At 38.7% G+C, this 14132-nt stretch overlaps 1 protein-coding gene across 3 annotated transcripts in view; it reads left to right on the top strand.

Moving 5' to 3' along the window:
- Positions 1-14132, top strand: part of LOC148677960 (serine/threonine-protein phosphatase 2A 55 kDa regulatory subunit B gamma isoform) — a 164519-nt gene that overhangs the window by 112403 nt on the left and 37984 nt on the right. For all 3 annotated transcript variants that reach the window (XM_088629076.1, XM_088629066.1, XM_088629086.1), the window contains 3 exons: positions 4265-4362; positions 5621-5786; positions 11201-11313. In XM_088629076.1, the coding sequence (XP_088485202.1) occupies positions 4265-4362; positions 5621-5786; positions 11201-11313 (377 nt within the window). The remainder of the gene's footprint in view (positions 1-4264; positions 4363-5620; positions 5787-11200; positions 11314-14132) is intronic.

Genomic DNA, 14132 nt, shown 5'->3' with positions numbered 1-14132 from the left:
AGAAAGAGCTGTTTAGTCAGAAATAACAGCCAAGTAATTGAGAAAAAGCTGAGTAACGTTCTGTGTGACTAACCAAAAAATAAGTTAAATAAAAGTCAAAACAAGAGGAAATCAAATAAGTCATGAAGGAGCAATGAAGATTTTGAGCTTGGCTGCAAAGAAAACCAGCCAACATAGTGCCAGGACCAATCAAAAATCCAAACAGTTTCAATGTATTTACAAGTTTAGAATTTAAATCAAAATTTTATGTTGACATTTTAGAACATGTTATGAATTTATATACAGTATTGTGTATAGTTTTGGTCAAGACATTACAAATAAAGATAATTCTGCTCCTGCAATCAGTTCAAAGAAGAGCAGGCAGATACATTTCTAGACTTAAAGAAATTACCTACAGCGACAGGCTAAAAGAGCTGAACCATTTTGGCCATGAACAGCAAAGACTACGAGGTGACCTGAACAAGTATTTAGAATAGAAAGACGTTAACAAAGTCAGCATAGGGGACTTATTCAGAATAAGCCATAAAACATGAACCAGAGAATACAAGTGGAAAGTGCATTTACAGTATAATGAGAATGTGAGGTATGTCTTTACACAAAGGGCTCCAGGAGTATGGAAGAATCTACTCAGCCTAGATGAAGTCAGTACTCTGGTTTCTTTTAAGAAACTGCTGGGTGAGATCTTAGGATCAACAAGTTACTATCTACAGAACAGGCTAAATGGACCAAAAGGTTTCCTATTGTAGAAATTATTTTGGGACAAATGGTTACAATTTAAATATTTTTGTTTGGATAGTCTCTCTTTAAGGTACTCATCTTGAAGTTTTTTTTTCGTTGAATCATTTTTATTTTATCTACTGTATAGAGCACACATACTGTACGTAAACAGGGTGTAGTTATATTTTATTGACTAACGCTTAGAGATTTACAAAAGTCTGTAAAGGAAGCAAGATTTTGACATTTCCTGTCAAAGAAGACCAGTAATTATTTCTAATGCATTGAGCAGCTTCTAAAATAGTGTTTTAAGATTCTTGGTATTAACTCTGAAAGCTGAAAAATGAGGCATCTATAGTTATGAGCGTATTTTCCAAATCTGACAGGCAGTTTTTAAAAAAATATATAAACTGATTTAATGTGTAGGAGTGCAGACTGCTTATACAAGGTTGTCTGAGATATGATAAGTCTCTGAAGAATCCCACCCACACAGAAACACTGATTATAGTTGTTTTTGGAGCAAGAGAAAAAATGAAGCATCTCTTGTTTGTATCTTCCTAAGCCCTGCAGGTTCTCTAATCTAAAAATACCCATCTGTGGGTGGTTTCCAGAGTATTCTCAGAGCTCAGCACTCCGAAGCATTAGAGGTCTGTATAGTCAGAAATCATCCTGACCTGGTCTGTCTTAATTGCTGTGTTTGCCTGCCAGTAGTTTTCAGGGATAATATGCTTACAACAGCTGTTTTTTAAGAAAGTTAAACCTGGTCCTCCCTTAGAAATGCAGTGTGAATATCTTGAGTGAGTATTACTTAAAATAAATTCCATTCCATTAGTATGGCATAAAAAGGCCTCTTTATAGAAATCATGGGATAACATTGTTTTAGTAAAAGTACTGTATAATTCAGTTCCAGAAGGAATTATTTAGGCGACAGTGGTGATGCCGCACACAAAACATATGTAACAACCAGCTTTCATTTCTTAATGAATGAAAATTAAATACTGTTCTGGCTACAAGGTCAGGTCTTAAACCTGCTAAGGCTGCAGACTTTTCACTTACAGTAGGTTTCTTCAAGGATACTAGGATTAAATGACATTGCCCTGCAGAATGTAAATATCAGTTTTTTGGCAGAGAACATTCAGAATTCCTACAGGATAGAACAGGAGATCTCACCTATCCAGGAAAGTGAGTTCTTCCAGGCTTGACTTTTAGAGTGTTTAATCATCTCATCACCTGTGCTCAGTCAGCTCTCATTAATGAGGCAATCCAGTTCTTATGCGGCAGTCAAAACCACTCAAGTGTATCATCATGGGCTGTCACGACTGATCAGTTAATCAAAATGACAGCAGAAGCATTTAATCATACATTATCTGCAAACATGCAGCAGACATATAGTGTTGTTCTGAATGCTCAGTTTATGTGTTTTTATATGCAAGCTGCCATGAATTGGAATTTAGTTCAAGACATTGGGATGATCAGCTCTCCTCGATATCAAGGATCAAGGTAGCAGATCAGCAGTGCCACTAGCGGCCTTGGGTCACCTTGCTCCGTAGCGCAGGTATCCTGTACACACAGTTATCTGTTAATCTGAATTGATAATAGTGGAAAGAGTACTACTTAGATTTTGAGTGAAAGTGGGCATATTGTCACAGATATAGGATAAAGTATAAGGAGATTAGATGATTTAATTAAAAACTAAACAGTTTAAAAATGTTTTCTAATACTGTACAGGATGGGTCAAGGGGACATTATTATTGATAATATGCGTCTACATGAAAAGCGTTGTTATAGAAATTGTTTTGCAGATGGGAGGCACGTTGGCGCAGTGGTCAACATTGCTGTCTCACAGCACTGGGGGCCCTGGTTCAATTCTTAGGGTGCTATCTCCTTAGTGTCTATATGCTCTCCTCTTGTTGCTGTGGGTTTCGGCTATGGGTGGTATGGTTTCCTCCCACAGTCCAAAATTACACTGGAAGGGTAATTGGCTTCCAGGAAAATTGGCCCTGGCGTTAGTGGATTGTCCCATCCAGGGTATACCCTGCCTTGCGCCAGTTGCGTGCCAGGACAGGCTCCCGCTCCCCAGCAACTTAGTTCTGGATAAAGTGGAAAGGTGGATAGACCATTTTTAAATTGATTAATTGTTCAAACAGTAACCAGAAGCATGCAATAATGGCAGATGGATATCACATCACATTACTTTCAATAACTGCTTATCCAATTCAGGGTCATGCTGGCTCAGGGCCTATTTCAGGAAGCGACTGGTAAAAGGCAAGATATACACTGGATGGGACGCCAGTGCATCACAGGGCACGCATAGCCGCAAACACACACACACAAGAGCCAGGAAATCCGTGTGAACATGAGAGAAAAGGGAAGCTTCACAAAGATCACACCACAGGAATTGAACCCAGGGCCCCAGTACCGCATGGCAACGAAGCTCACCACTGTACCACCATACCATCCCAGCAAATGGATACAACTTGTCTAATTCCTGCATTTTATAACATCAAGGCTTGATTTCACCAGCTCTTTACTCTATGGGCTCCCTAAATCTCTTCTCAACAAGTTGCAATATGTTCAAAACTCTGCAGCTAAACTACTTACTCACACCAGACCCTGGCAGCATATCACTCCTACACTTGTCTCTACATTGGTTACCTACAAAGTCACGCATTCAATACAAGATCGTGTTACAGACTTGCAGGGCTCTCAATAATCTAGCTCCTTTATAAATCTCTAAAATGAAATGGATTGATTAATTGCCTAAATATTAGTGTTTAATCCAAGAATTAAATTAGCTGAGAGGCACTGAAGACACATCAGTGTTGGCACAAGTATTTCAAACCTGGTTTCAGTCAGAATACTCAACATGTGTTGTCTAATAATGAGCATTTTTTAAAATAGTGTTTACAGTCTTCTGGGTAGCTTGAGTATCTGACCTGGTTAAGGGCTTAATTTTGGGTTACAGGTTGGGCCGTAACACTGGAACATGTACTGTAGGTTTAAATCCTGTGCACTGCTAAGATCTGCCAAAGTTGACCAGGGTTTCTTCACCTTGTCATTGCTGGGTGCCTGTGCTCTTACAGTGTTACGGGTGAGAGTTGCCATCACCAATAACACTGTACTTGGTACCTTATTGTAGCTGTTTGCACTATGAACTTGCAGTGCAAAAACTGCAGGCAAGCAGGTGTGCTGATCGTGTGCGTTTTGCTGGACAGTTTGTTTTTTTTCAGGTTTTTTTCAGCACAAATTGAAAACTGTCAGTGCTTTGTCCTTCTCTGTTTTCTCTCCTCTCCTTGCTTTTTATGAGCTATTATATGCTAGACCCTTAGAAATAGTATTCACATCAAGAAGGCTTGCGTGATTTCTTGATGGATTTTTTTTATTGTATGGAAGAAAGGCTCTATGATAATGTTTCCACCCCATCGGTGACTCCAGTGTGATACCTGAGCTCACCAACCAGTTTGTCATCATCAAGGTGACACAGAAACCATAAAGAAAAATCATGCTGTGAAATATAGTGTACAGCTGATGTTTTCCCTTTTTCTTGCAGCTGATATAATTTCCACAGTTGAGTTCAACCAGACGGGAGAACTGCTGGCAACAGGGGATAAAGGAGGTCGTGTTGTTATATTCCAGAGGGAGCCTGAGGTAGGCCTTCCTGCTGCTACCCAGTTTTGCGTGTTTCTACTGTTTGTGCTTCACCAAATCGTCAGTGCATTTTCAACTTTTTCTTTCTTAGGCATATTTGTCCAGTGATTGACTAAATACCCGTTAAATCATGTTTGCCATGTAGTCTTTGAGAAAATACACAAATTACGTTACGAATATTGTTAATGTAAATGGACATTTTTTACCTGTATTATGATTGCTGACCTCTGCTTTGCTAAACTCTGCTGATTTGATTAATAATAATACGGGTTTAATCTTTTTATTAATCTATATAAGAATCTTATTAATTAAAATTAAAGTATATCTTAATTAAAATTAAAGTATATACAAGGATTGTATATCTGCTATTCATTATCATATCACTTGTAATCAGCAAGCAGCGATCAAGCAATATATTGTATGTACTATATATGCATTTACATTTAAATTGTGAAGTAAAACAGAAATTATTAAAATGCTAAAGAAGGAAGCTATTTACATAGTGCCAAAAAGAGTGCTATTCTAAGAAATTATGAAAAGTAAAGTTAGAATGTTAGAGGTTCCTCAATTCCAAGAAAAAAATCCTGCATTTAAAATAGAAATAAAAAAGCCTTAAAAAGGCAGTCTATATTATTTTCAATATTGTATGCAAGCAGTTAACACCCAGGTACAGTTACTAGTTTACTTTAATGTATAGTTTTAAGAGGTTATATGGTACTACCATTGGTAGTTCCAGGAACTGTTGGGGTAGCATTTGTTTTCCATTGAATCAAGGCTGTTATTAGTCTGCAGTTAATAAGAGTGATTAACCTCTAAAGAATCACAACGAATCACAGTGCTTTTTCTGAAATCCTGAGAAGAGATGGCAGGGAGCTATGCAGAGATGAATTGATGTGGTAAAGGGGAAGAGGGTATTACTTATTCTTTATAAAAAAAAAAAACAGCCCAGAAACACCCTCACAGCATGTCTGTGTGATATTGAGATTCAACTGCACAGGATGATTATTTTCATTTGTACTGAAGAAGAGTGTATCAGCTACTGGATACAAGGCTCAAGAGGCTTTCATTGTAATAATCACATACTGTACATAGCCACCACATGGTGCAAAATAACATATCTTTACAAAGTCAGCAATTTTATAGACCTTTGCAGAGCTAAAGTATGTTTCCAGTCATAGACATAACCCTGTAACGCTCTCTCTTCAATACTCTGTTCATTTATGCTCATACATTTTTGTGTTTTCCTTTCCAATTCCAGAGTAAAAATGAGCCTTACTGCCAGGGAGAGTACAATGTTTACAGCACCTTTCAAAGCCATGAGCCCGAGTTCGATTACCTGAAGAGTTTGGAGATTGAGGAGAAGATTAACAAAATCCGCTGGCTGCCTCAACAAAATGCTGCCCATTTTCTTCTGTCAACCAATGGTGAGAGAAGCTGTCTGCTAGTGGCGCTGATCATTTTCCCTTTCTTCTCTAGGTACCTTCCCATTCTTGAGATTAGTTGATAGCTCAGAGCCTGTATCTCAGTGTGGATCATTAATCTGAAAGCTGTACAGCCCTGGCTGGCTAAGGTGTGCTCCACCCCCCTTTTTTCTGCACTGCTGAGTGCACTGGGAGTCTTGAAAGACAGAGTACAGTAACTCTAATCCCTCAGAAGTGGAAGACCATTCTGAGAAATGCAAAGCAGCTAACTGGAGCAGTAGTGAGTCAGTACTTCACACTCTGTATGAAGAGCAAGCTGCAGGGGATAATTATGTATCTGTTGTAATTTTCATAGGGTTGATGGGTAAAATGTAAGAGCAAAAGGCTTTTAGGGGCCGCTGTGAAGTTATTTTGAGAAGTGGTTAAACCTCTTATAAGCACGAAATAAAGAATGTTCTCTGTCATTAGACTGATTCTATGTTTTGTTCTTAAAATGAGTTTTTATATTGATTTACAGCAAAATATCCCTTTTTTCCAACCTTAGCATCGTATTATATGATCTTTAAGAACTTTAATTGCTAAGTATAGAGTTCAGCAGACAGACCTAGTTATATTGATAATATAATAATGTCAGTAAATGATATGTCAATGATATAGCTGTGAGCTTTTTCTTAACTATTGAATACTCTCTTTAAGATCATATAACACCCTGCTTTGTATATAAAACATCTACAAAAGGCTTTGATTGACCAAAAATATGCAATACCCAGAAGCTGGCAGTTAAACAGGGTGTACTAGATTGCAGGAGTAAGATGAGGATGCAGTGTAAATTAGACAATCTAAAATTAAATTATTGTTAAAATGTTTTGAAGTTACTGAATACAGACTGTAGTTTTCATAAAGGAGATAAGTGGTTCTTGTTTACTCATTTCATCTGTTTTGTGCTTCAGGCCCACTGTAAATGTGCTTTCTTTAGAAGTGGCTGGGGGTGGTTTGGGTGACACCTCAGCAGCTGCCACAGCCCGCTGTCATTTTTCTGCTTACAGCAGTGTGTTCAAATAAGGTCCTAGAGCTATTGGAAAGAATCTATGCTCTCGTGATGACTTCGTATCCCCTGGACTGATCCTGTGAATGACAGGGGATGGCGTCTTCCAGCAGTGTTTTTAGATACTTAACTGCCACAGTAACCTCAGGAGACATGTAGTGCAAGTGTCTTATGTCGGACCTCTTCTATGATTCTCTAGTGATGCTCTGCGTATGTTGTACTAAACCAAAGGGCAAGTTAAATATATGGGCAGAATCGGAATTCTATATGTATATATGATATATTCTTCCCAAACCTTCAGTGATTTAAATCAAATGATTTTTCAGGCAGGCTGGCACAGTGGAGCACTGGTTAGCATTGCTAGATGTGTAGAGTTTGTAGGTTCAGCCTGTGCTCACGTGGGTTTCCTCCAAGTGTTACAGTTTCCTCCCCCAGTCCAAAGACATACCGGTGGGTTAATTGGCTTCTGGGAAAACTGACCCTGGTATAAGTGCGTCCATGTCTGCGTTGTTTGCTCTTGGTGGACTGGTATCCAGTCCAGGGTGTATCCTGTCCTGTTCCTGTTGCTTGCTGGTATAAGCTCCTGCTCCCCAGCAGACCCTGAATTGTTCACCCGGAGGAAACTCCACACGGATAGCACCCCATGAATTGAACCCAGGGACCGAGATCTGCGAAAGAACAATGCTAACCACTGAGCCATTAAAAACAAAACATGAAAAATTAACTTGTTAGAGGATATTGTCAATATTACTCTCCAGTTTCAGGAAATGCAGCATTGTTAACAATATTTGCAGTAGATAAATTTACACTAAAGTCCCATATCAAAGTGTTCTCCTTTGTCTTCTGGAAGGTGACAATTACAAATTACACAGACATACTGTATTATATGAGTACAAAATATACTACTGCAGCCAATATGAATAAAGGTGTCATTTTTATTTTGCCTCACTAGAATTTGTTTTTAATTCAAGTTATATTCTTTAAAATAATTTTAGCATACATCATACTTTCGAGGGCATTTTTTAATTTTTTTTTGTTTTACTGAATGGGGCTTTGAGAGAAAACAAATTTTAATGAGGAAAGCCAAAATCACTAGAGGAGGAAACACTTAATGTGAGAAGGCTACATTGACTACAAAAAAAGTCATGGTAAAGCAAATGAAAATGAAATCTGGGAAAGACCCCTGTAGTATATCAAACAGTGAAGACAGATACTGTAGCCTTGACATGGGCTTTCAGTAAGGTCAGGTATTGCAAGGTCTCAATCCATGTGCTGATTCCTGCAATGATAGTGCGCTGTGTTGAAAAAGTCAAGACTTTGATTAATTAAAGTGTCATAGATTCTGACTGGGACTCCCCAAGCAGTGGTGGACGATTGGCTCAGTGCTGCTGTGGGTAGGGTTGAGAAAATATTGCAACTTTTTTCATTACTTTAAAGAAAATGTCATAAAAATCTGACAAAAAAAAACAAAGTTAAAAAATTGTAAATTCAAACATAGCAGGGAGAGGGAGTAAGATAAAGGTTTTTAGCAAACTCAGATATCGCTCCAGTTCCTTTAAAGATCCACGTTAGCTTTTGAAAAAGATTTTATACTTCTGAAATCTAGAGCTTGGGCAGTAAACCATTTGTTATAACAATAGCATCATCATCTTTCTTCTTAAATGTAGTTACACCAAACAACATAAATTCATTTTGTGCTTGTTTATCTTTAGATACATACTGTATACGTATTTGAATCACTGCAAAAAAACAGAAATATCCATATCCAAAATATGTAAATTATTGTTTCCTTGTGCAAATTAAAAAAAGAGCATTGGCACTCAATCTCAGCTTCCAATCTTTAATAAAGCTACGCTTGACTGGACTACCTGTGAATGATGTTCCTGATCAAAATGTATTTGCTACAAAGAGTCCAAGAGTTTTCCCATCTTAACCTAGTATTTCACAGCTGGAGAATGTACGGTTTATTGATTTTGAAATAGGAAGATTGCCTTTTTTGTTCATGAGGAGATCATTTCCAGTGAAAGAGTTAGGAGAGTCTAATGGAGGTAAAGATCAAGGTGAGCCTTTTACAGTATTTTACGAGACCAGTTTCTCACTACTAGGGACAGTATTAATAATAATGATGTATTCATTGGCCAGAGCAAAAACGACAAGTTCTGTTGGGGACTCTAAAACTAAAAAGCTGTCCTTCAGAGCTGAGACCTTTGCTGTCCAAGATGTCAACAATAAGCAAGAAACAAATGAAAAAATGGGTTCTTATGTTTAATATTCTTGTTTTAAATAAAGAATAAGGTGAAAAATGTGGTATATATTAGAGACCAATAGGAAAGTTTTTGCTGTTTTTGATACAGCCTGGATGAGCCACCAGTCCATCACAGGGCAGACACACAGACACACACTCACACCAGGGCCAGTTCCCAGAAGCCAATTAACCTACCAGCATAAACCTACCAGTACCACACCTGAAGAAGGCTCCACGGCCAAAACGTTTTCTTTCTTCTCTTTTTAGCAAGGAATAAACCTATTACTTGTTCCTTTGCAACCTGCCAGTCTTTTGACTGGGAGAAAACTACGAAGACATGCTGGGGTGCAGGGATCCCCCAGAGGAAACCCCCTGCAAACCCAGGGGAACATCTACTGTAAGCTCCATGCAGATAGCGCCCCAGGTCTGAAATGGAACCCTGGACCCCACCACTGCTGCCAAGCAGCAATGCTAAGCAGTGTGCTGCTCACCTCCATTTTGTAATATTGTTAATTAAGATGAGATTTTTAATGTTCTTAGTTTTTCAAACAAAGTCAGAGAAGAGTTTTATTTTTTTTGTCGCGTCCTACTTTGAACACATGGAGTGATATGACAACATAATAATCTTTAACCTACCCTCCACTTTAGTGACCACAGTTACTGCCTTGGATGTTCATGTTGTGTGTTGAACAATGAGTTTTTGTGGTATGGTTTATGTTGACAGTAATTCCTAGATGTTTTGCATTTTATTACGTGTCTGCTTCTGTAAATGCTGTAAGTGAGAGCAACTTAAATTTCTTATGACTAAGGAACAAACCGGAAGCTTTGGAAAATGTTTTTTTGTTTTTTTGCAGTGACAGTGTTTTTGATTTATCCCCTCAGCAGGAGGGTCCTATCATCCTGTGACTGACCTTATTCATGTGATTGTACCGGCATTGAAGTAGTAAAATAGCAGACGTTTTCATTTAATTGGTGTTGCTGTGGCGCTTTAGCTGGGGGCAAAAGCATTCGCGTTTTTGCCTTCTAACTATAACTCCCCACTTTTTTGGTACAAAACAACTGCAATTTTGGCAGCTCTCTCATGGGAGGGTTGGTTTCAGGACTGATGGAGTTCACAAGAGGCAGCTGCTGAAATTGTTTTTCCATAACAATGATTCCCCAGTCCTGGGGAATACAGGGGCCCTTAGCGCGGTGACCCAGCCAGCTGTGTTTGTGTGTGTGTGTAGCTGAGGGTTGCTCATATTTGCAGTAGACTGAGGAAAGCATTTTAAAAATTAACACTGATGAATATTTCTTAGAACTTTATCTTTTTAATCATTTCAGTACATACCAAAAATTTGCATATTTATTCATCAACCAATTCATCGTCTAATTAGTCTAAGGTTTTTTTTGGGGGGAAGTGCAAAAATAATAAGGTTAAATAATCTGTTTTAATCAATTAGGACTGAATTTTCTGTGGCATTTAGAAATGTGCCTTAATTTAAATTTTTCTTCTGTGTCTTCATCTGTAAAATGTTATCTGCTAGTTTTTTCTCATTTTTTTTGTTCTCTGAAATGCAGAGTAAGACCACTCACAATTGCCTTATATTCTTGATTAAATTTTGAGAAGCTTTTTCCTTTCTACAGTACACAGTTCCTGCATTAGTCATTACACTTTTTGATTAGTTCAGTACCTTTTAGATTAGTTTAACAGATAAGCACTAGTTAAGCAGTGAAAACATGTGGTAAACATTTGACTGTTTCCTAGATGTTTTTATGAAAGTTTACTGTTGAAATTGGTTTAGTCAAAGGCAATTTGTGAATTGCTCTATTTTTATAAAAGTCTATCCCTGAAAAATAAAACACACACCACTCTACATCAACCTTTGGGTCCCATAATTCATTCTATGCCTGCAAGCTGCCATTGAGGATTGTGTTTGATTTGACTGGAACTGATCCTCTTGAAAGTCTCAGCTCACAGATTGGCTTCTTTATTTTTCTTCACGAGCTGCTTTAGGACGTCACCGAATGACGTTTTGCTTTTGAGTTGTAGCAGGTAAAGGTCTTCTGTACACAGAATAAAATGTGTTTTTTGTGGGTTGTCTATTATCTGTTTCTGATGTTTACCCATGTTTTTTTGTCCTGTAGATAAAACTATTAAGTTATGGAAAGTTAGCGAAAGAGATAAGAGACCGGAGGGGTACAACTTGAAAGATGAAGAAGGAAGGGTGAAAGACCTTTCAACGGTGACATCTCTACAGGTAACCTCTTAGCTTGCTGAACCTCGCGTCACCTCAGTGTCATTAACATTTACTGACATTCCTACTGTACTCATATGTAGGTGGCATTTTCTTCCGGATTCATTTATCCTGTAACATTTGAATTGTGGAATAAATGTCATGCTTTAAATAAGTGTCATTGCTGCCCAGAATTTTACTAAAGACCTCAGAAACTAGACCACAGCAGAGCGGCAGCATACACAGCAATACAGGCTGACAGTCTTGCAGTGGAGCTCCACGGCGGCTCCTCTGCATTCTCTGCCTTACAGGGCATCCAGTCCGAGTTTTACCCTTATGTGGGGAGATTCAGAATTCTCCCTCTTCCAAAAAACACCACAAGCTTCTCCCCATCTGACTAGAGGGAAAACCGTACATTCTGAGCATGTCACTTCACTTCCAGACACAAACCCGTTGTTGAAATGCCAGCCACAAGCCCTCGCGTACTTCTCGCAGTCCTGCTCCTCCTGGCACAACAATAACTGTGATAACAGTTGTCCGTTATGTCTATTTACAAAGTGCTCCCAGTACTCTGAAAAACTCTGACGAGAAGCTAGAAAGGCTGGGTTGTATTGTTTCCATCTTCAAGCTTTGCCCATAAAATCAATCCATTCGTTATACGCAGGTACTGTACTGAATGTTTTCTAAATCCGTTTTCAATCTTGGAATAACCCTGTGGCCTTGGGCATTCATTCTAATCAAGCGCTCAAATGCTAAGGCTAATTGATCTCTTAACTGAACTGTTGCTTCCCTCATCTTGGTTACAAAATCTGTAGTTGTTTTGCCAAGAAATTTAAAATGTCGAACTATGTCATACAGTACTGTATGTCCTAGGCTTTTGTAAGCTTTTTACAAAAGTGAGTTGTAAATTGTTGCAGCTCAGGATTTCCGAACTGTATCAACTAGGTGACTAGAAGACCAGGAAACCAAGGGAAAGGTAGGACTGGCAAGGTGACAGACACTCCAGAAATGTGCTTTGTGTGTTCTGACATTGACCTAATTCCTTCAGACGTGTGAAAAAGGGGATGTCTGAATCTTGGAAATTGATAGGAACTGATGTTAATTGATGACCCCCGCTTTACAGACTTTTTTATGTGGTGTAATCAAGCAAATATGTCAAATAAGGTTTTTTTTTATCAGCCTGGGCAATTAAGGGCTCATTTGGAAAGCAAACCAGAAGGCGAGGGGATACTCCGACACCAAGGCTGTAAACTGCTGTTCTAAAGGATGCCCTTTTTTGTGAACACCTAGCTATTTATTTTTCTAAACCCAATAAAATCTAACAAGTAAAATGACAATTTCCCTGCCCACACACACAGCCCACGGCCATCCCCTTCAGTGGTATTCCCTCTCCACGTTTTCCCCTAAAATAGTGAGACAGCTGCGGGGCTTTGAGTGCAGCAGCAGCTTTTCAGTCTTTACCATCCCCCACTGGTACCATGGATCCTTGCAGTGGGTGTGATGACTACACTTGCTATTAAACTTAGTACTAAAATTAGTTTATATAGAGATGTAATAGAAAAACAATACATAAAGCCAGTGCCTTTGCATTCTATCAGACAGATTATGCATTGTGCATATAGACAGCCTGCCCCCCCAGAGGATACCCTAAGCCAGCATTGCAGAAATACGTCCTAAAAGACATACAGTATAGGAAGCACAATGCAAAAAGACTAATAAAAAATTTAAAATGTAGTTATTTTGTCATTCTGATTCAACCCCATTTTAAAAGGTAGTCCACTCTTTGTATACTTAGACCTATAAATAGTCTAGACGTATTAAAGCAGGGAAGAAGAAGTTAAGGGTCCAGTTACAATGTGTAACATTCAACTGGCGACTGTATAAGATTTAAACAATATAATTTTAAAAAATACTTCACTGATGACATTAAGATCAGAGGTAGAATGAAGATGGAGGATTTTAATGCCCTTGATGAGTTCCTCACCCCTGATATAAAGGTATTTTGTTTAAATCCAGAATATAGCCACTCCAAATTACAGTTGGCTGCAGTGTCTTCTTCTTCATTCTCTCAAAAAAAAAACAATTTGTCACATGTACAGTATATGGGAAAGAACGAATTTGTCTAGCTTGCATATTCCCTCTCTAAAGGTGTAAAAGACCCATTCTTAATTTTATTAAGAAAGGAAGATCACTTTATTAGCAATATACAATTTCTTGCACACCCCAGCTTGCTCTCCATGAGACACACAGACAGGAAGAGAAGCTTGGGGTCAGAGAGCAGGGGTCAGCCATTTTATACGGCACCCCTGGAGCAGTTTGGGTTAAGGGCCTTGTTCAGGTGCGCAACGGAGTAGGATTCCTCTGCCAGCCGTGGGATTTGAACCAGCAACCTTCTAGCCTCAGGTGCAGATCCTTAGCCACTGTGCCACCGCTCCGCCCAGTGGAGCCCTATTTTCTCAGTGAAAATAGGTCAGAAAACAGTAGCACAGGTTTGATTCTGTCTTCCTGTTCAGCTACAGTATGTCAGTCGTTATAGTGACGGCTGCTGGAGAGAAAGGCCACATGGGATGTGGTGATGGTCTGGACAGTGATGCGCTGTTGAGATCTCCTCAGGCTAATCAGGACTTTTTAACAGCTGTCTAACACATCACAGGGATCTTCGAAGTGCTGTTTATCACCGAGCTTTCTAATGAATAGCCTTGTGGTGGCAAATGTCATTTTGCGGCATGACTTCCTTGTGAATTTGACAAATTGAAATGATAAGAATGTCCCATAAAGGGTGGTGACATAATTCTTCATTTTTTTAATTTTAAATTAGATTTTATTTTATTTTTATGTGAAAC

The sequence above is a fragment of the Lepisosteus platostomus genome, chromosome 1 (assembly GCF_059453375.1).
Source record: "Lepisosteus platostomus isolate fLepPlt1 chromosome 1, fLepPlt1.hap1, whole genome shotgun sequence".
In the NCBI taxonomy this organism is placed as follows: domain Eukaryota; kingdom Metazoa; phylum Chordata; class Actinopteri; order Semionotiformes; family Lepisosteidae; genus Lepisosteus; species Lepisosteus platostomus.
The sequence above is the reverse complement of the archived record's forward strand: the minus strand, read 5'-3'. Positions and strand labels throughout refer to the sequence as shown.